This window comes from Scyliorhinus torazame, chromosome 1 (assembly GCF_047496885.1).
Source record: "Scyliorhinus torazame isolate Kashiwa2021f chromosome 1, sScyTor2.1, whole genome shotgun sequence".
NCBI classification, from domain to species: domain Eukaryota; kingdom Metazoa; phylum Chordata; class Chondrichthyes; order Carcharhiniformes; family Scyliorhinidae; genus Scyliorhinus; species Scyliorhinus torazame.
In genome coordinates this window covers 77,185,905-77,199,155 of record NC_092707.1, presented here as the reverse complement: position 1 = coordinate 77,199,155, position 13,251 = coordinate 77,185,905, and the positions used below count along the sequence as shown (strand labels likewise).

Below are 13,251 nucleotides of genomic sequence, written 5' to 3'. Positions count from 1 at the left end.
CTTCTGGTCCCACTGCTGCCAATGTAATTCCCCATGAATCCACCCCTCACCGCTGGAAAACCTGCGGCTGGGGTGCGCTTTTGACGGGACCATAAGACATAGGAGCAGAATTAGGCCACTCAGCCCATCGAGTCTGCTCCGCCATTTAATCATGGCTGATATTTTACTCATTCCATTTTCCAGCCTTCTCCCCATAACCCCTGATCCCCTTATTAATCAGGAACCTATCTATTTCTGTCTTAAAGACACTCAGTGATTTGGCCTCCACAGCCTTCTGCGGCAAAGAGTTCCACAGATTCACCACCCTCTGGCTGAAGAAATTCCTCCTCATCTCAGTTTTAAAGGAGCGTCCCTTTAGTCTGAGATTGTCCTCTGTTTTTAGTTTTTCCTACAAGTGGAAACATCCTCTCCACGTCCTCTCTATCCAGGCCTCGCCGTATCCTATAAGTTTCAATAAGATCCCCCCTCAACCTTCCAAACTCCGACGAGTACAGACCCAGAGTCCTCAACCGTTCCTCATACGATAAGCTCTTCATTCCTCGACATAAATACTAACATTGCATTTTCCTTCCTAACTGCCGACTGAACCTGCACGTTAACCTTAAGAGAATCGTGAACAAGGAACCCCAAGTCCCTTTGTACTTCTGATTTCTTAAGTATTTTCCCATTCAGAAAGTGGTCTATGCCTCCATTACTCCTTTCAAAGTGCATAGCCTCACACTTTTCCACATTGTATTACATCTGCCACTTCTTTGCCCACTCTCCTAGCCTGTCCAAGTCCTTCTGAAGCCCACCTGCTTGCTCAATACTACCTATCCCTCTACAGATCTTTGTGTCATCTGCAAACTTAGCAACAGCACCTTCAGTTCCTTCTTCCAGATCATTAATGTATATTGTGAAAAGTTCTGGTCCCAGCACAGACCCCTGAGGCACACCACTAGTCACTGGCTGCCATCCTGAAAAAGACCCCTTTATCCCCACTCTCTGCCTTCCACCAGTCAGCCAATCCTCTATCCATGCCAGGATCTTACCCTTCACACCATGGACTCTTAACTCATTTAACAGTATACTATGCGGCACCTTGTCAAAGGCCTTCTGGAAATCTAAATAAATCACATCCACTGGTTCTCCTTTGTCTAACTTCCTTGCTACTTCTTCAAAGAACTCTAACAGATTTGTCAGACATGACCTCCCCTTGACGAAGCCGTACTGACTCAGCACTATTTTATCATACACTTCCAAGTACTCCGTGATTTCATCTTTAATAATGGACTCTAAAATCCTACCAATAACCGAAGTCAGGCTAACCGGCCTATAATTTCCTGTCTTCTGCCTCCCTCTCTTCTTAAACTGCTGTGTTACATTAGCTACTTTCCAGTCCTCTGAGACCATTCCTGCCTCCAGTGATTCCTGAAGGATCACCACCAATGCCTCCACAATCTCCTCAGCTATCTCTTTTCGCCCCTTGGGGTATAATCTATCTGGTCCAGGTGATTTATCCACCCCTCACCCCTGGAAAACTTGCGGCTGGGGTGCGCTTTTGATGGGACCATAAGATATAGGAACAGAATTAGGCCACTCGGCCCATCGCGTCTGCTCCGCCATTTAATCATGGCTGATATTTTACTCATTCCCATTCTCCAGCCTTCTCTCCGTAACCCCTGATCCCCTTATTAATCAAGAACCTATCTATTTCTGTCTTAAAGACACTCAGTGATTTGGCCTCCACAGCCTTCTGCGGCAAAGAGTTCCACAGATTCACCACCCTCTGGCTGAAGAAATTCCTCCTCATCTCTGTTTTAAGGATCGTCCCTTTAGTCTGAGATTGTCCTCTGTTTTTAGTTTTTAGAGAAACATCCTCTCCACATCCACTCTATCCAGACCTTGCCGTATCCTATAAGTTTCAATAAGATCCCCCCTCATCCTTCCAAACTCCGACGAGTACAGACCCAGAGTCCTCAACCGTTCCTAATACGATAAGCTCTTCATTCCTGTAATCATTCATGTGAACCTCCTCCGGACCCTTTCCAAGGCTAGCATATCCTTCCTTAGATACGAGGCCCAAAACTGCTCACAATACTCCAAATGGGGTCTGACCAGAGCCTTATGCAGCCTCAGAAGTACATCCCTGGTCTTGTATTCTAGCCCTCTCGACATGAATGCTAACATTGCATTTGCCTTCCTAACTGCCGACTGAACCTGCACGTTAACCTTAAGAGGATCGTGAACAAGGAATCCCAAGTCCCTTTGTACTTCTGATTCCTTCAGCATTTTCCCATTCAGAAAATGGTCTATGCCTCCATTCCTCCTTCCAAAGTGCATAGCCTCACACTTTTCCACATTGTATTACATCTGCCACTTCTTTGCCCACTCTCCTAGCCGGTCCAAGTCCTTCTGCAGCCCGCCTGCTTGCTCAATACTACCTATTCCTCTACAGATCTTTGTTTCATCTGCAAACTTAGCAACAGTACCTTCAGTTCCTTCTTCCAGATCATTAATGTATATTGTGAAAAGTTCTGGTCCCAGCACAGACCCCTGAGGCACACCACTAGTCACTGGCTGCCATCCTGAAAAAGACCCCTTTATCCCACTCTCTGCCTTCCACCAGTCAGCCAATCTTCTATCCATGCCAGGATCTTACCCTTCACACCATGGGCTCTTAACTTATTTGACAGTCTCCTATGCGGCACCTTGTCAAAGGCCTTCTGGAAATCTAAATAAATCACATCCACTGGTTCTCCTTTGTCTAACTGCCTTGTTACTTTTTCAAAGAACTCTAACAGATTTGTCAGACATGATCTCCCCTTGACGAAGCCGTACTGACTCAGCACTATTTTATCATACACTTCCAAGTACTCCGTGATTTCATCTTTAATAATGGACTCTAAAACCCTACCAATAACCGAAGTCAGGCTAACCGGCCTATAATTTCCCACCTTCTGCCTTCCTCTCTTCTTAAACTGCAGTGTTAAATTAGCCACTTTCCAGTCCTCTGGGGCCATTCCTGCCTCCAGTGATTCCTGAAATATCACCACCAATGCCTCCACAATCTCCTCAGCTATCTCTTATACCCCTGGGGTATAATCTATCTGGTCCAGGCAATTTATCCACCTTCAGTCCTTTCAGTTTCCACAGAACCTTCTCCTTAGTGATGGTTACTGCACTCACCTCTGCCCCCTGATTCTCCTGAAGCTCTAGCATCCCACTGGTTTCACCACCGTGAAGACTGATGTAAAGTAACGCTTCAGTTCCTATGCCATTTCTTTGTTTCCTATTATTAATTCTCCAGCCACATTTTCCAGTGGTCCAATGTCTATTTTTGCATCTCTCTTACCTTTTATATATTGAAAAAAATTCTTCTTGTCTTCCTTTATATTACTAGCTAGCTTGCACTCATATTCCATCTTCTCCCCCCTTATTGCTTTTTTAGTTATCTTCTGCGCATTTTAAAGGTTTCCCAATCCTCTGGCTTCCCACTAATCCTCACCACTTTGTATGCTTTTTCTTTTTCTTTTATGCTGTCCTTGCCTTCCCTCGTCAGCTATGGATGCCTCGTCCTCCCCTGATTTATTTTCTGCCCTACATCCTGACGACTGCTAGTGGGCCTGTACATAACTCCCATCAGGGTCTTTTTACCTTTGCGATTCCTCTACTCTACCCACAGAGATTCTATGCTTTCTGATCCTATATCGCTCCGTGCTATCGATTTAACTTCATTCCTTACTAACAATGCAACCCCGCCTCCTCTGCCCATCTGCCTGTCCGTTCGATAGGATACATATGCTTGTATATTTAGATTCCAACCCTGATCCCCTTACAGCACATCTCTGTGATGCCCACAGCATCGTACCAGCCAATTTCAATGGGCGCAACAAGCTCATTTACCTTGTTCCATATACTGCGCGCATTTAGGTACAACACCCTTAATCCTGCATTGACCACCTCCCTTCTCACACTTGTCACCTTTTTTGCTCTGCCTGAGGGTGATGTTGTTCTCTTATATTGGTTCTCTATTTCCCCTTCAGTTATTACATCTTCTAAGCTACCATTTTGGTTCCCACCCCCCCCCACCATACTAGTTTCAATCCTCCCGAGTGACTCTAGCAAACCTCCTAGCCAGGATATCAGTGCCCCTCCAGTTTAGATGCAACCCATCCTTCTTGTACACGTCACACCTGCCCCGGAAGAGATCCCAATGACCCAGAAGTCTGAAATACTCCCTCCTACACCACCAGTTTAGCCAACGTGTTTAGCTGCACTGTACTCCTATTTCTAGCCTCACGGGCACGTGGCACAGGGAGTAGTCCTGAGATTACAACCCTAGAGGTCCTGCTTTTTAGCTTACCGCCTAACTTCCTGAACTCCTTCTGCAGGACTGCATCACTCTTCCTGCCTATGTCGTTTGTACCTATTACTACGACCTCTGGCTGTTCACCCTCCCCCTTCAGGATGTCCTGTGTTCGTTCAGAGACATCCTTGACCCTGGCACCAGGGAGGCAACATACCATCCTCGGAAGATCCCACTGGACTGAACAGCCAGAGGACTTCAGCCACCATCATGGACTGGTAAAACCCAACAACCAGTTTCTGTGCTGTAACTTAATTGATAGTCTCCAGTTATAGGCCAACACTGTGGGAATCCAGATTACAAAACTGTAGGTATACTGAGTGCATCCTCCCAGTTTGTAATTGCCTCAAAATTTGTAGCTCATGCTGCAAACATTAATTTTATTCCAAACTCTATTTAAGAGTCATATTCAGCGCATTTTGACATTTTATTGAGATCAGTGATTGCTCACACTTCTTTATTAATTTCAGGAATAAGGCAATTTTGTTAGGATCACTTTTTCACTTAAGTCAATTATGTGATCTGTGTCTTCAACAGATGCGTTATATTAATATGGTGACTGAACTGTAATCAATATTTTGTATACAAGATACGAATAACAAATTAAAACAGCGATAAAGAGGCTAGGTTTTTTAAATAGTGGTAGATTGAGAATGTATTTGTGCTCTAATTGTCAACAAGGAGGAGGTGATGTAGTGATATTGTCACTGGACTAGTAATCCAGAGTACTCTGGGGTCCCAGGTTCAAATCCCACCACTGCAGATAGTGAAATTTGAATTAAATAAAAATCTGGAATGAAACTATCGTCAACTGTTGTGAAAACCCAGCTGGCTCACTGATGTCCTTTAGGGAAAGAAATACCTGGTTGACTCTTAACTGCCCCCTCAAGGGCAATTAGGGATGGGCAATAAATGCTGGCACAGCCTGTGACTCCCGCATCCCATGAATGACAAAATTACCATTGCTACCTTAATGCTACCTTACCATTTTTGTATGAGTAAAATTATGCAGCAATGACTGCAATTTAAAGCCACTTGCTCCATCGCTGTTCTCCCATCAATACTGACTATTGGAGAGGCACAATTCCACAGGTGCCAGCAAGTCTCCTCCACTTCACACAAGTGAATATTTTTCATGTGCTTTCATAGTCAGTGAGGACGGAGGGAATTACTGACCCCGGTCTGCTGCTGTTTCTCATCTGATGTCCACCACATATACTTTCAGCAAAGGTCGGAATCGAGGAAAATCCCACCCTTAAACATCAGTTCTGAAGAAAGTTAGCCGGGAGCCCCTGCTACAAAGTGCATGTGAGCGGAACTCACTGAATCATACAAGACAGGGGGCGAAGGCCATTTAGCCCATCGTGACTACACCAGCTGTCTGACAGAGCTAGACAATTAGTCTTACTTCCCTGCTATTCCCATATGCATAGCTCTGCAAATAGAAACATAGAAAATATAAGCGTGAGGAGGCCGTTTGGTCCTTTGAGCCTAATCTGCCATTCATTATAATCATGGCTGATCATCAAGTTCAATACCTTCCCCCCCATATCCTTTGATCCCTTTAGCCCCAAGGCCTATATCTAATTCCTTCTTGAAATTCACGTTTTGGCCTCAACGACTTTCTCACAGCTCACTCTCTCACCCAACTTTGTATCATCTGCAAATTTGGAGATAATCATCCAAACCATTAATATATAATGTGAACAGTTGGGGGTCCTCGCACAGATCCCTGCAGTACCCCACTAGTCACTGCCTGCCAATCAGACCTTTCCTTTTTTTTAGAATATATCAAACTCCCTGTTTAAAATTACGAATGAACCTATATCTACCATTCTTTCAGGCAGTACAACACAGATTCTAACAATTGTTTTTATTTATTCACCTTCGCAGCTTATGACTGGATTTTTAAAAACTAATTATTTTAAATCTCTGTCCTTTGATTGCTGCCAGTGGAAACACCTTTTCCTCATCTTTCCTATCAAAATTCCTCATGGGCTTGAAGAACTCTATGAAACTGCTCCTTAAATGCCTTTGGTCTCGGAAGAACAACATCAGCTTCCCTAGTTTTTCTTTTTTTTAAATAAATTTAGAGTACCCAATTATTTTTTTTCCAATTAAGGGGCAATTTAATGTGGCCAATCCACCTAGCCTGCACATCTTTGGGTTGTGGTGGTGAAACCCACGCAAACACGGGGAGAATATGCAAACTCCACACAGACAGTGACCCGGGTCCGGGATCGAACCTCGGTATCAGTGCCATAGGCAGCAGTGCTAACCACTGCACCACCGTGCCATCCTCCCTAGTTTTTTTCTGAAGCGTATCTTCACACCCACACTGTTTTACCCTTTGAGGAAATAGTGGAAGGATTCCCGAGCTGATTCTCAGCCCGTTGAACCGCATTATGCATGCTCCTTTCATGGTCAGTATGTCCTGGCATTGAGGTTGAACCTGAAGCTTCTGCTCTTGAGGTAGGGATGCTACCACTGTGGCATAAGACCTCCTAGCTTCTCCACATAACTGAATTCCCTAAATCGTGGGATCATTCTGGTACATCTCCTCTGCATCCTCTCCAAGACCTTGCGATGAGGGACATTATTGGCTGAGTTTTGAGATCCCCATGGTTATCTTGCCACCAATTCCTGTTTAGCACACTTTACCTATGAGAAATAGATACTGAAGCAAGGAACTGCAGCCCATTCATCATAGAATTTACAGTGCAGAAGGAAGCCATTTGGCCCATCGAGTCTGCACCGGCCCTTGGAAAGATGGTTCTCCACACAGTAGTAGTTGCTATTTCTCTTCCTATGTCTCACAAATATCCTATCCCTTTACTGTAATCATTGTGGAAAGGTGTGGAAACTGTCACATGATAGTTCAATAGGTTTATATTTGAGTTCCTCTTCCACGGCCATCAAATCACATGGGCCATCTTCAAACAGAGATGGCCTCATTCTGAAAGGGAATCTCGGTTTCCAAATGTTCTGCTTCACCTCAAGTTTATGGAGACATTTTAAAACAACCGTCCTGCAAAGTCTAGCGTGGTAACAATATGATTAGTTTGAAGGCCACATCCCTGCCAAACCACAAAAACCCTGTGCACCAATGCCAGTTCCTTCCTTCGCCCGTTCCGGTACGTGGAGGACCTGACATTGTGGAAGATTGTCCAAATTCGTTCAATCCATAAATGTAACCATCCAATTACTGACCATTTGGCCTCGTCAGTGAAGGAAGATCAGGTGCTGAGTATTAATCAAACTAATCGTATTGTTACCCATTGTTAGATGGTAACTTCAGAGGCAGTGGGGGGTGTCATTTTGTTGAGGGTGTGGGCGGGAGGTAGTTGACAGACACCACAGAGCTACATGCTACCTGCTAATTATAACAGATTTGACAGGTTTCTTTTTTATTCACAAGTTTCCATTGATAAAATAGATACCAGTGTTAATTTGCATTAATCTGCCGACACATTTTTTTTTACTAGTACATGACTATAAGCCGGTACTACCATCTGTGTTTTTTAAATCATTCACAGATGGTTAAACAGATTAGTTTATGACTGAGGAGCAGCTTCCTGAAAAATATCACCTTTGTAATTTATTCATGTTTCATGTTACAGCTTAACCAATTCAGAGTACTGACTAAATATTATCCAAGCTGCCAAGCAAAATAAGCTTCGGGTGTGTTAGACAATTTAAATTGCACTTGCTCTCCTGATTCAGTGCCATTCAGTGGGTTGTATAGAGAATCAAACACTGCTGAAATTGTTATGATTTCATCCTGCTAGGCTCGTCAAAAGTAAGATAAGTTGTGCCAATCAGGATCCAATTTCTGCGCTCGCAACAGTTTCGCTTTTTAAAACGTTGCTCAAATGCAATATAATCTTGTAGCAATTCTAATAAGCACAATGATGTTTGTGAAGAACTAGCTTAGTTTTATACTGTAAAACATGCAATGATGTGCAAAGATACTAAGCAAACGCTAACAGTGCACAAGGGCTAGTGCAGACTCAATGGGCCGAATGGCCTCCTTCTGCACTGTAAATTCTATGATTCTATGAAAGTGATTAAGTAGCAAGGGCTACTGTCTGACTTCATGAAATGTATAACTGCAGAATGCTCTGCAACCAAATCATTTGATTTTGTTTTATCATAGATCATAGAATTTACAGTGCAGAAGGAGGCCATTCGGCCCATCGAGTCTGCACCAGCTCTTGGAAAGAGCACCCTACCCAAGGTCAACACCGCCACCCTATCCCCATAACCCAGCAACCCCACCCAACACTAAGGGCAATTTTGGACACTAAGGGCAATTTATCATGGCCAATCCACCTAACCTGCACATCTTTGGACTGTGGGAGGAAACCGGAGCACCCGGAGGAAACCCACGCACACACGGGGAGGATGTGCAGACTCCGCACAGACAGTGACCCAAGCTGGAATCGAACCTGGGACCCTGGAGCTGTGAAGCAATTGTGCTATCCACAAGGCTACCGTGCTGCCCAAAGTTTTAAAACAAAGTTATGGGGCGAAATTCTCCGGAAACGGCGCGATATCCGCCAACTGGCGCCCAAAACGGCGCAAATCAGACGGGCATCGCGCCGCCCCAAAGGTGCGGAATGCTCCGCATCTTTGGGGGCCGAGCCCCAACCTTAAGGGGCTAGGTCGGCGGCGGACGGATTTCCGCCCCACCAGCTGGCGGAAAAGGCCTTTGGTGCCCTGCCAGCTGGCGCGGAAATGACATCTCCGGGCGGCGCATGCGCGGGAGCGTTAGCGGCCGCTGACAGCTTCCCACGCATGCGCAGTGGAGGGAGTCTCTTCTGCCTCCGCCATGGTGGAGACCGTGGCGAAGGCGGAAGGAAATGAGTGCCCCCACGGCACAGGCCCGCCTGCGGATCGGTGGGCCCCGATCGCGGGCCAGGCCACCGTGGGGGCACCCCCCGGGGCCAGATCGCCCCGCGCCCCCCCCCCAGGACCCCGGAGCCCGCCCGCGCCGCCTTGTCCTGCCGGTAAGGTAGGTGGTTTAATTTACGCCGGCGGGACAGGCATTTTAGCGGCGGGACTGCGGCCCATCCGGGCCGGAGAATCGCGCAGGGGGGCCCGCCAACCGGCGCGGCGCGATTCCTGCCCCCGCCGAATCTCCGGTGCCGGAGACTTCGGCAACCGGTGGGGGCGGGATTCACGCCAGCCCCCGGCGATTCTCCGACCTGGCGGGGGAGTCGGAGAATCTCGCCCATTATGTTGTGTTATGCATTCAACTGTGCCGAGAAGAATAAGAACAGGAAATTCTAATACTTCTAGCATACGCAATGGGAGTTTAATCAATGATTTATGAGCTACCTATAATATGGTTAGAGACATTGCCAAACATATTAGTTATAATTTACATGAAATTCCTTGAGTATGAGATCTGTTTAATCTATTATTCAATGCTTTTTACCATTCTAAATATCACACCAGAATTAAACAAATTAATGAAGCTAGAGAGACGGACTGATGGTTTGTCTGCTTCTGTGCTCACCAGACTGTGACTTTCAGTCATTAAAACAAGCAGTTTGTAAGTTCCAGATAAATTTTAGGGCCTTGCCATAAAGCAGCAGCAGATCATGAGAAACCACTGCCTCGTTAGGCTTGACAGCGTTTGACTTATACTGATGGCAACGACAGTCATTGTTACAGCAGGAAGTCATCATTTGCTCAATAACCTAGACTTAACAGCCCACTCACTTCTGTAGATCAGCAAAGCCAACTTCAACAAAGCCTTATTTAATGTTTCTCCTTGTTCAGATGCTAATTGGCATGGCAGTGCACCAGCAGTTAGTTATAATAGCAGGCACACTGTGATAATGTGCCGCTATGTTTAATGGGCATAAACAAATACTGCATCTATCTTTCTGGTGTATGTAAATTATAATTTATCCATTAAGAAGGAATTCCCAGATAAATGCAAGGACAGAGCTGATTATAGTCAGAATTTATATAAATGATATTTGAATGAAGTTAAGAGTTGATGTAGCCCCTTTTTCATAAGTACACGAAGGAGTTTACACCAAGTAGTTCAAAGAAACTAAATTTATTTACAATAACTATTATATACGCAGTAGATGTGCCTTGCCGATGCCAAACTGGCCTGCTTTATATACCATACAACGATACTTTGTTTAGAGTTCCCCCTTAACAGGGAGTTCGTATTCCGCAAAGTTCACGGGGAAGTTAATTGTTCCCACCCCGTAAGATCCTTGCGAGTTATAACACCTTTCAATTCAAACTTGTGAGTTCTCAGACGAAATCTGTCGCAGTCCCTATCAGCAACATGAGATGACAAAGCCCAATCAGGCGACATCAGAGGAGATGATGCAGAACTTCGTATTGGAAATTGTGCAGATGACAACAGCCACTCTGTGGAGTTCAGCAAAGCCAAAGTGCCAGGTGGCTCAAAATACGAGACAAAAGTTATCACAGAGCAATGGTGACGTTAACTAATTATTTAGGTGCAATTGCAAGCTTGCTCCAAATATTTAGTGGGGTCACACGTATTCCGCAAATTTTCCATACTACTACAACCGAGTCTGTGGAAACTTTTCAGGAAAAAGGCATGACTTACTTAATTGAACATGAGGTAATTTTAATGGTCCGTTCTGCATATAAGATGGCAGGCTCTGGTAAAGCAGTCCTATTCAGACTTGAATATCACACATTTCTATTTTTTGTGCAGACAACTCCTTACACCATAAATTGGAGCCCACAAATCACAAAGTCAATTCTTATTTCACAAATGAACAAGCACATAAGTAATGTTGTAACATCATTATAAATTTACTGTGGACCATTCCACCCACCTCCTCGACTGAAGAAGGATAAGCAGAAAAGTGACACGTTCAAAAGCTAAGCTCATCTTTTGTAAATGACCTGTGCATTTGTTTTGTTTTCCATGGGAGTTCTTATCATCTGGGCAAATTGTTTTTGGGCAATTCAAACCAAATTTTCTCTTTCAGGAATTTCAAATCAACAGCTCATGAGATTTTGGAAACAGCTCTTGAACAGATCAAAACTGAAATAAAACAGAACTGGGCTTTTTATATTCTGGAAGAATTATGAGGACTTTCTGAATTTTCAATTTTCCACTATTCAAATTTAATCAGGAATTGTCAATTACATGCAAAATGAATCAGTCTTAACTTCATTGACAGTCCGTAAATCTTCCTTTTGTGCAGTGGCCATTTTGTGATTCTCCTTTCTATCACATACCACTCGACTTTCAACACCTATCAAAATACATTGAACACACTGGCTTTTAAACTATTAGTCTGCTGTGGGAGGTCTTGTGGCGCAATGGTACTGTCCTTACGTCTGGGCCAGTAGCTCCAGCTTCAAGTCCCCCTTCAGAATGTGCATTCATAACATGACCAAGCAGGTTAATTGCCAGCCTGCAAATCCTTTCAACATGCCTGCTGACAGGTGGGAAGAGTGGCAGAGTTTTCTGGTCAGCCAGTTTGCAGAAGGCAAAACCACTGCAATACTTTGCCAAACAAACCATGGACTAATCCAATGGAAGTCATGGTAATCAATGCCCTCTTGGGGCTTGCTGCTTGAAGGAGGAGGAATGTACTATAACTCAGCAATAATCAAAATTGAAACAATGATCCAACCTTTGTCACAGGAAGTTTGGGAGCAGGAAATAGAAGTAAAATTATTATTGTTCTTTTCAAATCACTCCATGACTTCATCCCCATATCTCTGTAATCTCATTTGGCGCAACAATACATTGAGATCTATGTATTCCTCCAGTTCTGGACTCTTGCACATTACTCCATAAGTGGCCTTGCCTTCAGGTGCCTCGCCCAAAGCTCTGAAATTCCATTTCTATGCCTCTCCACCAGTCTGTTCCCCTCTTCTCCTTAAAGATACTCCTTAATTGCTACATCTTTAACCAAGTTTTTAGTTGCCCACCAAATATCTCCACTATGGTTGAGTGTCAAATTCTGTTTGACAGGCCAGCACGGTGGCGCAGTGGGTAGCACTGCTATCTCACGGCGCCGAGGTCCCAGGTTTGATCCTGGCTCTGGGTCACTGTCCGTGTGGAGTTTGCACATTCTCCCCGTGTTTGCGTCGGTTTCGCCCCACAACCCAAAAATGTGCAGGGTAGGTGGATTGGCCACGCTAAATTGCCCCTTAATTGGAAAAAATGAACTGGGCACTCTAAATTTAAAAAAAAAAAAATTCTGTTTGATGACACACCTTGCTATAGATATGCAAGTAGCTGTTGTTGGAACAGATGACATAAATAACATCCATTCACCTCGAGGATATCAGCGCATGAAACTCAGTAGATTTAAAAACCCAACCCCTGGAAGTAAAACTGCCATTGCCAATTGCCCGCTCGATTTTCACTTCCAAAAATATCATGGTTAATGTGTAATGTCAGCAGCAACACCTTCACTGATACATCTGACTGGTGTATGGAAGTTGTAAGCAAGTACAATGGCCTACCTTATTAATCTTGTTGGTTTTAGGCAGTGTTTGGCTGGAGTGCAGATCGGAGTACCTGGGAGGTTTCTTGAGCGGATTATTAATGTCACATGGCACAGATTCTGTTCGCACAAGTCTTGCTGAAAATCAGAAATGGCTACAAGTGAGGAAAAAGCTATACATATTAACATTATTATGCATAGCTCTATGAATTATTCCACAATTAATCACTTAGCTGACTAGTTAGGACTGCTCAACCTTATTAAAGTCAGTGCCTTCAAATAAAGAGCAAGGTAACATTGATTAGAACATGTGTTTCATTTATTTGCATGTCCTAGGCCTTAGGGCTTTATGTATCCTGATCTTGTATTCAAAATGGAAGTTTCTGACACAGAGAAAATATTACTTTCTTTGGGCGCGATTAAGTGGATAAA

The 13,251-nt window shown here is 44.3% G+C and overlaps 1 protein-coding gene across 1 annotated transcript in view; it reads right to left on the bottom strand.

Annotated features, from left to right (window-relative positions):
* Positions 1-13,251, bottom strand: part of ksr2 (kinase suppressor of ras 2) — an 815,194-nt gene that overhangs the window by 246,186 nt on the left and 555,757 nt on the right. Inside the window, exon 9 of the mRNA XM_072496823.1 lies at positions 12,839-12,957. Coding sequence (XP_072352924.1) covers positions 12,839-12,957 — 119 coding nt within the window. The remainder of the gene's footprint in view (positions 1-12,838; positions 12,958-13,251) is intronic.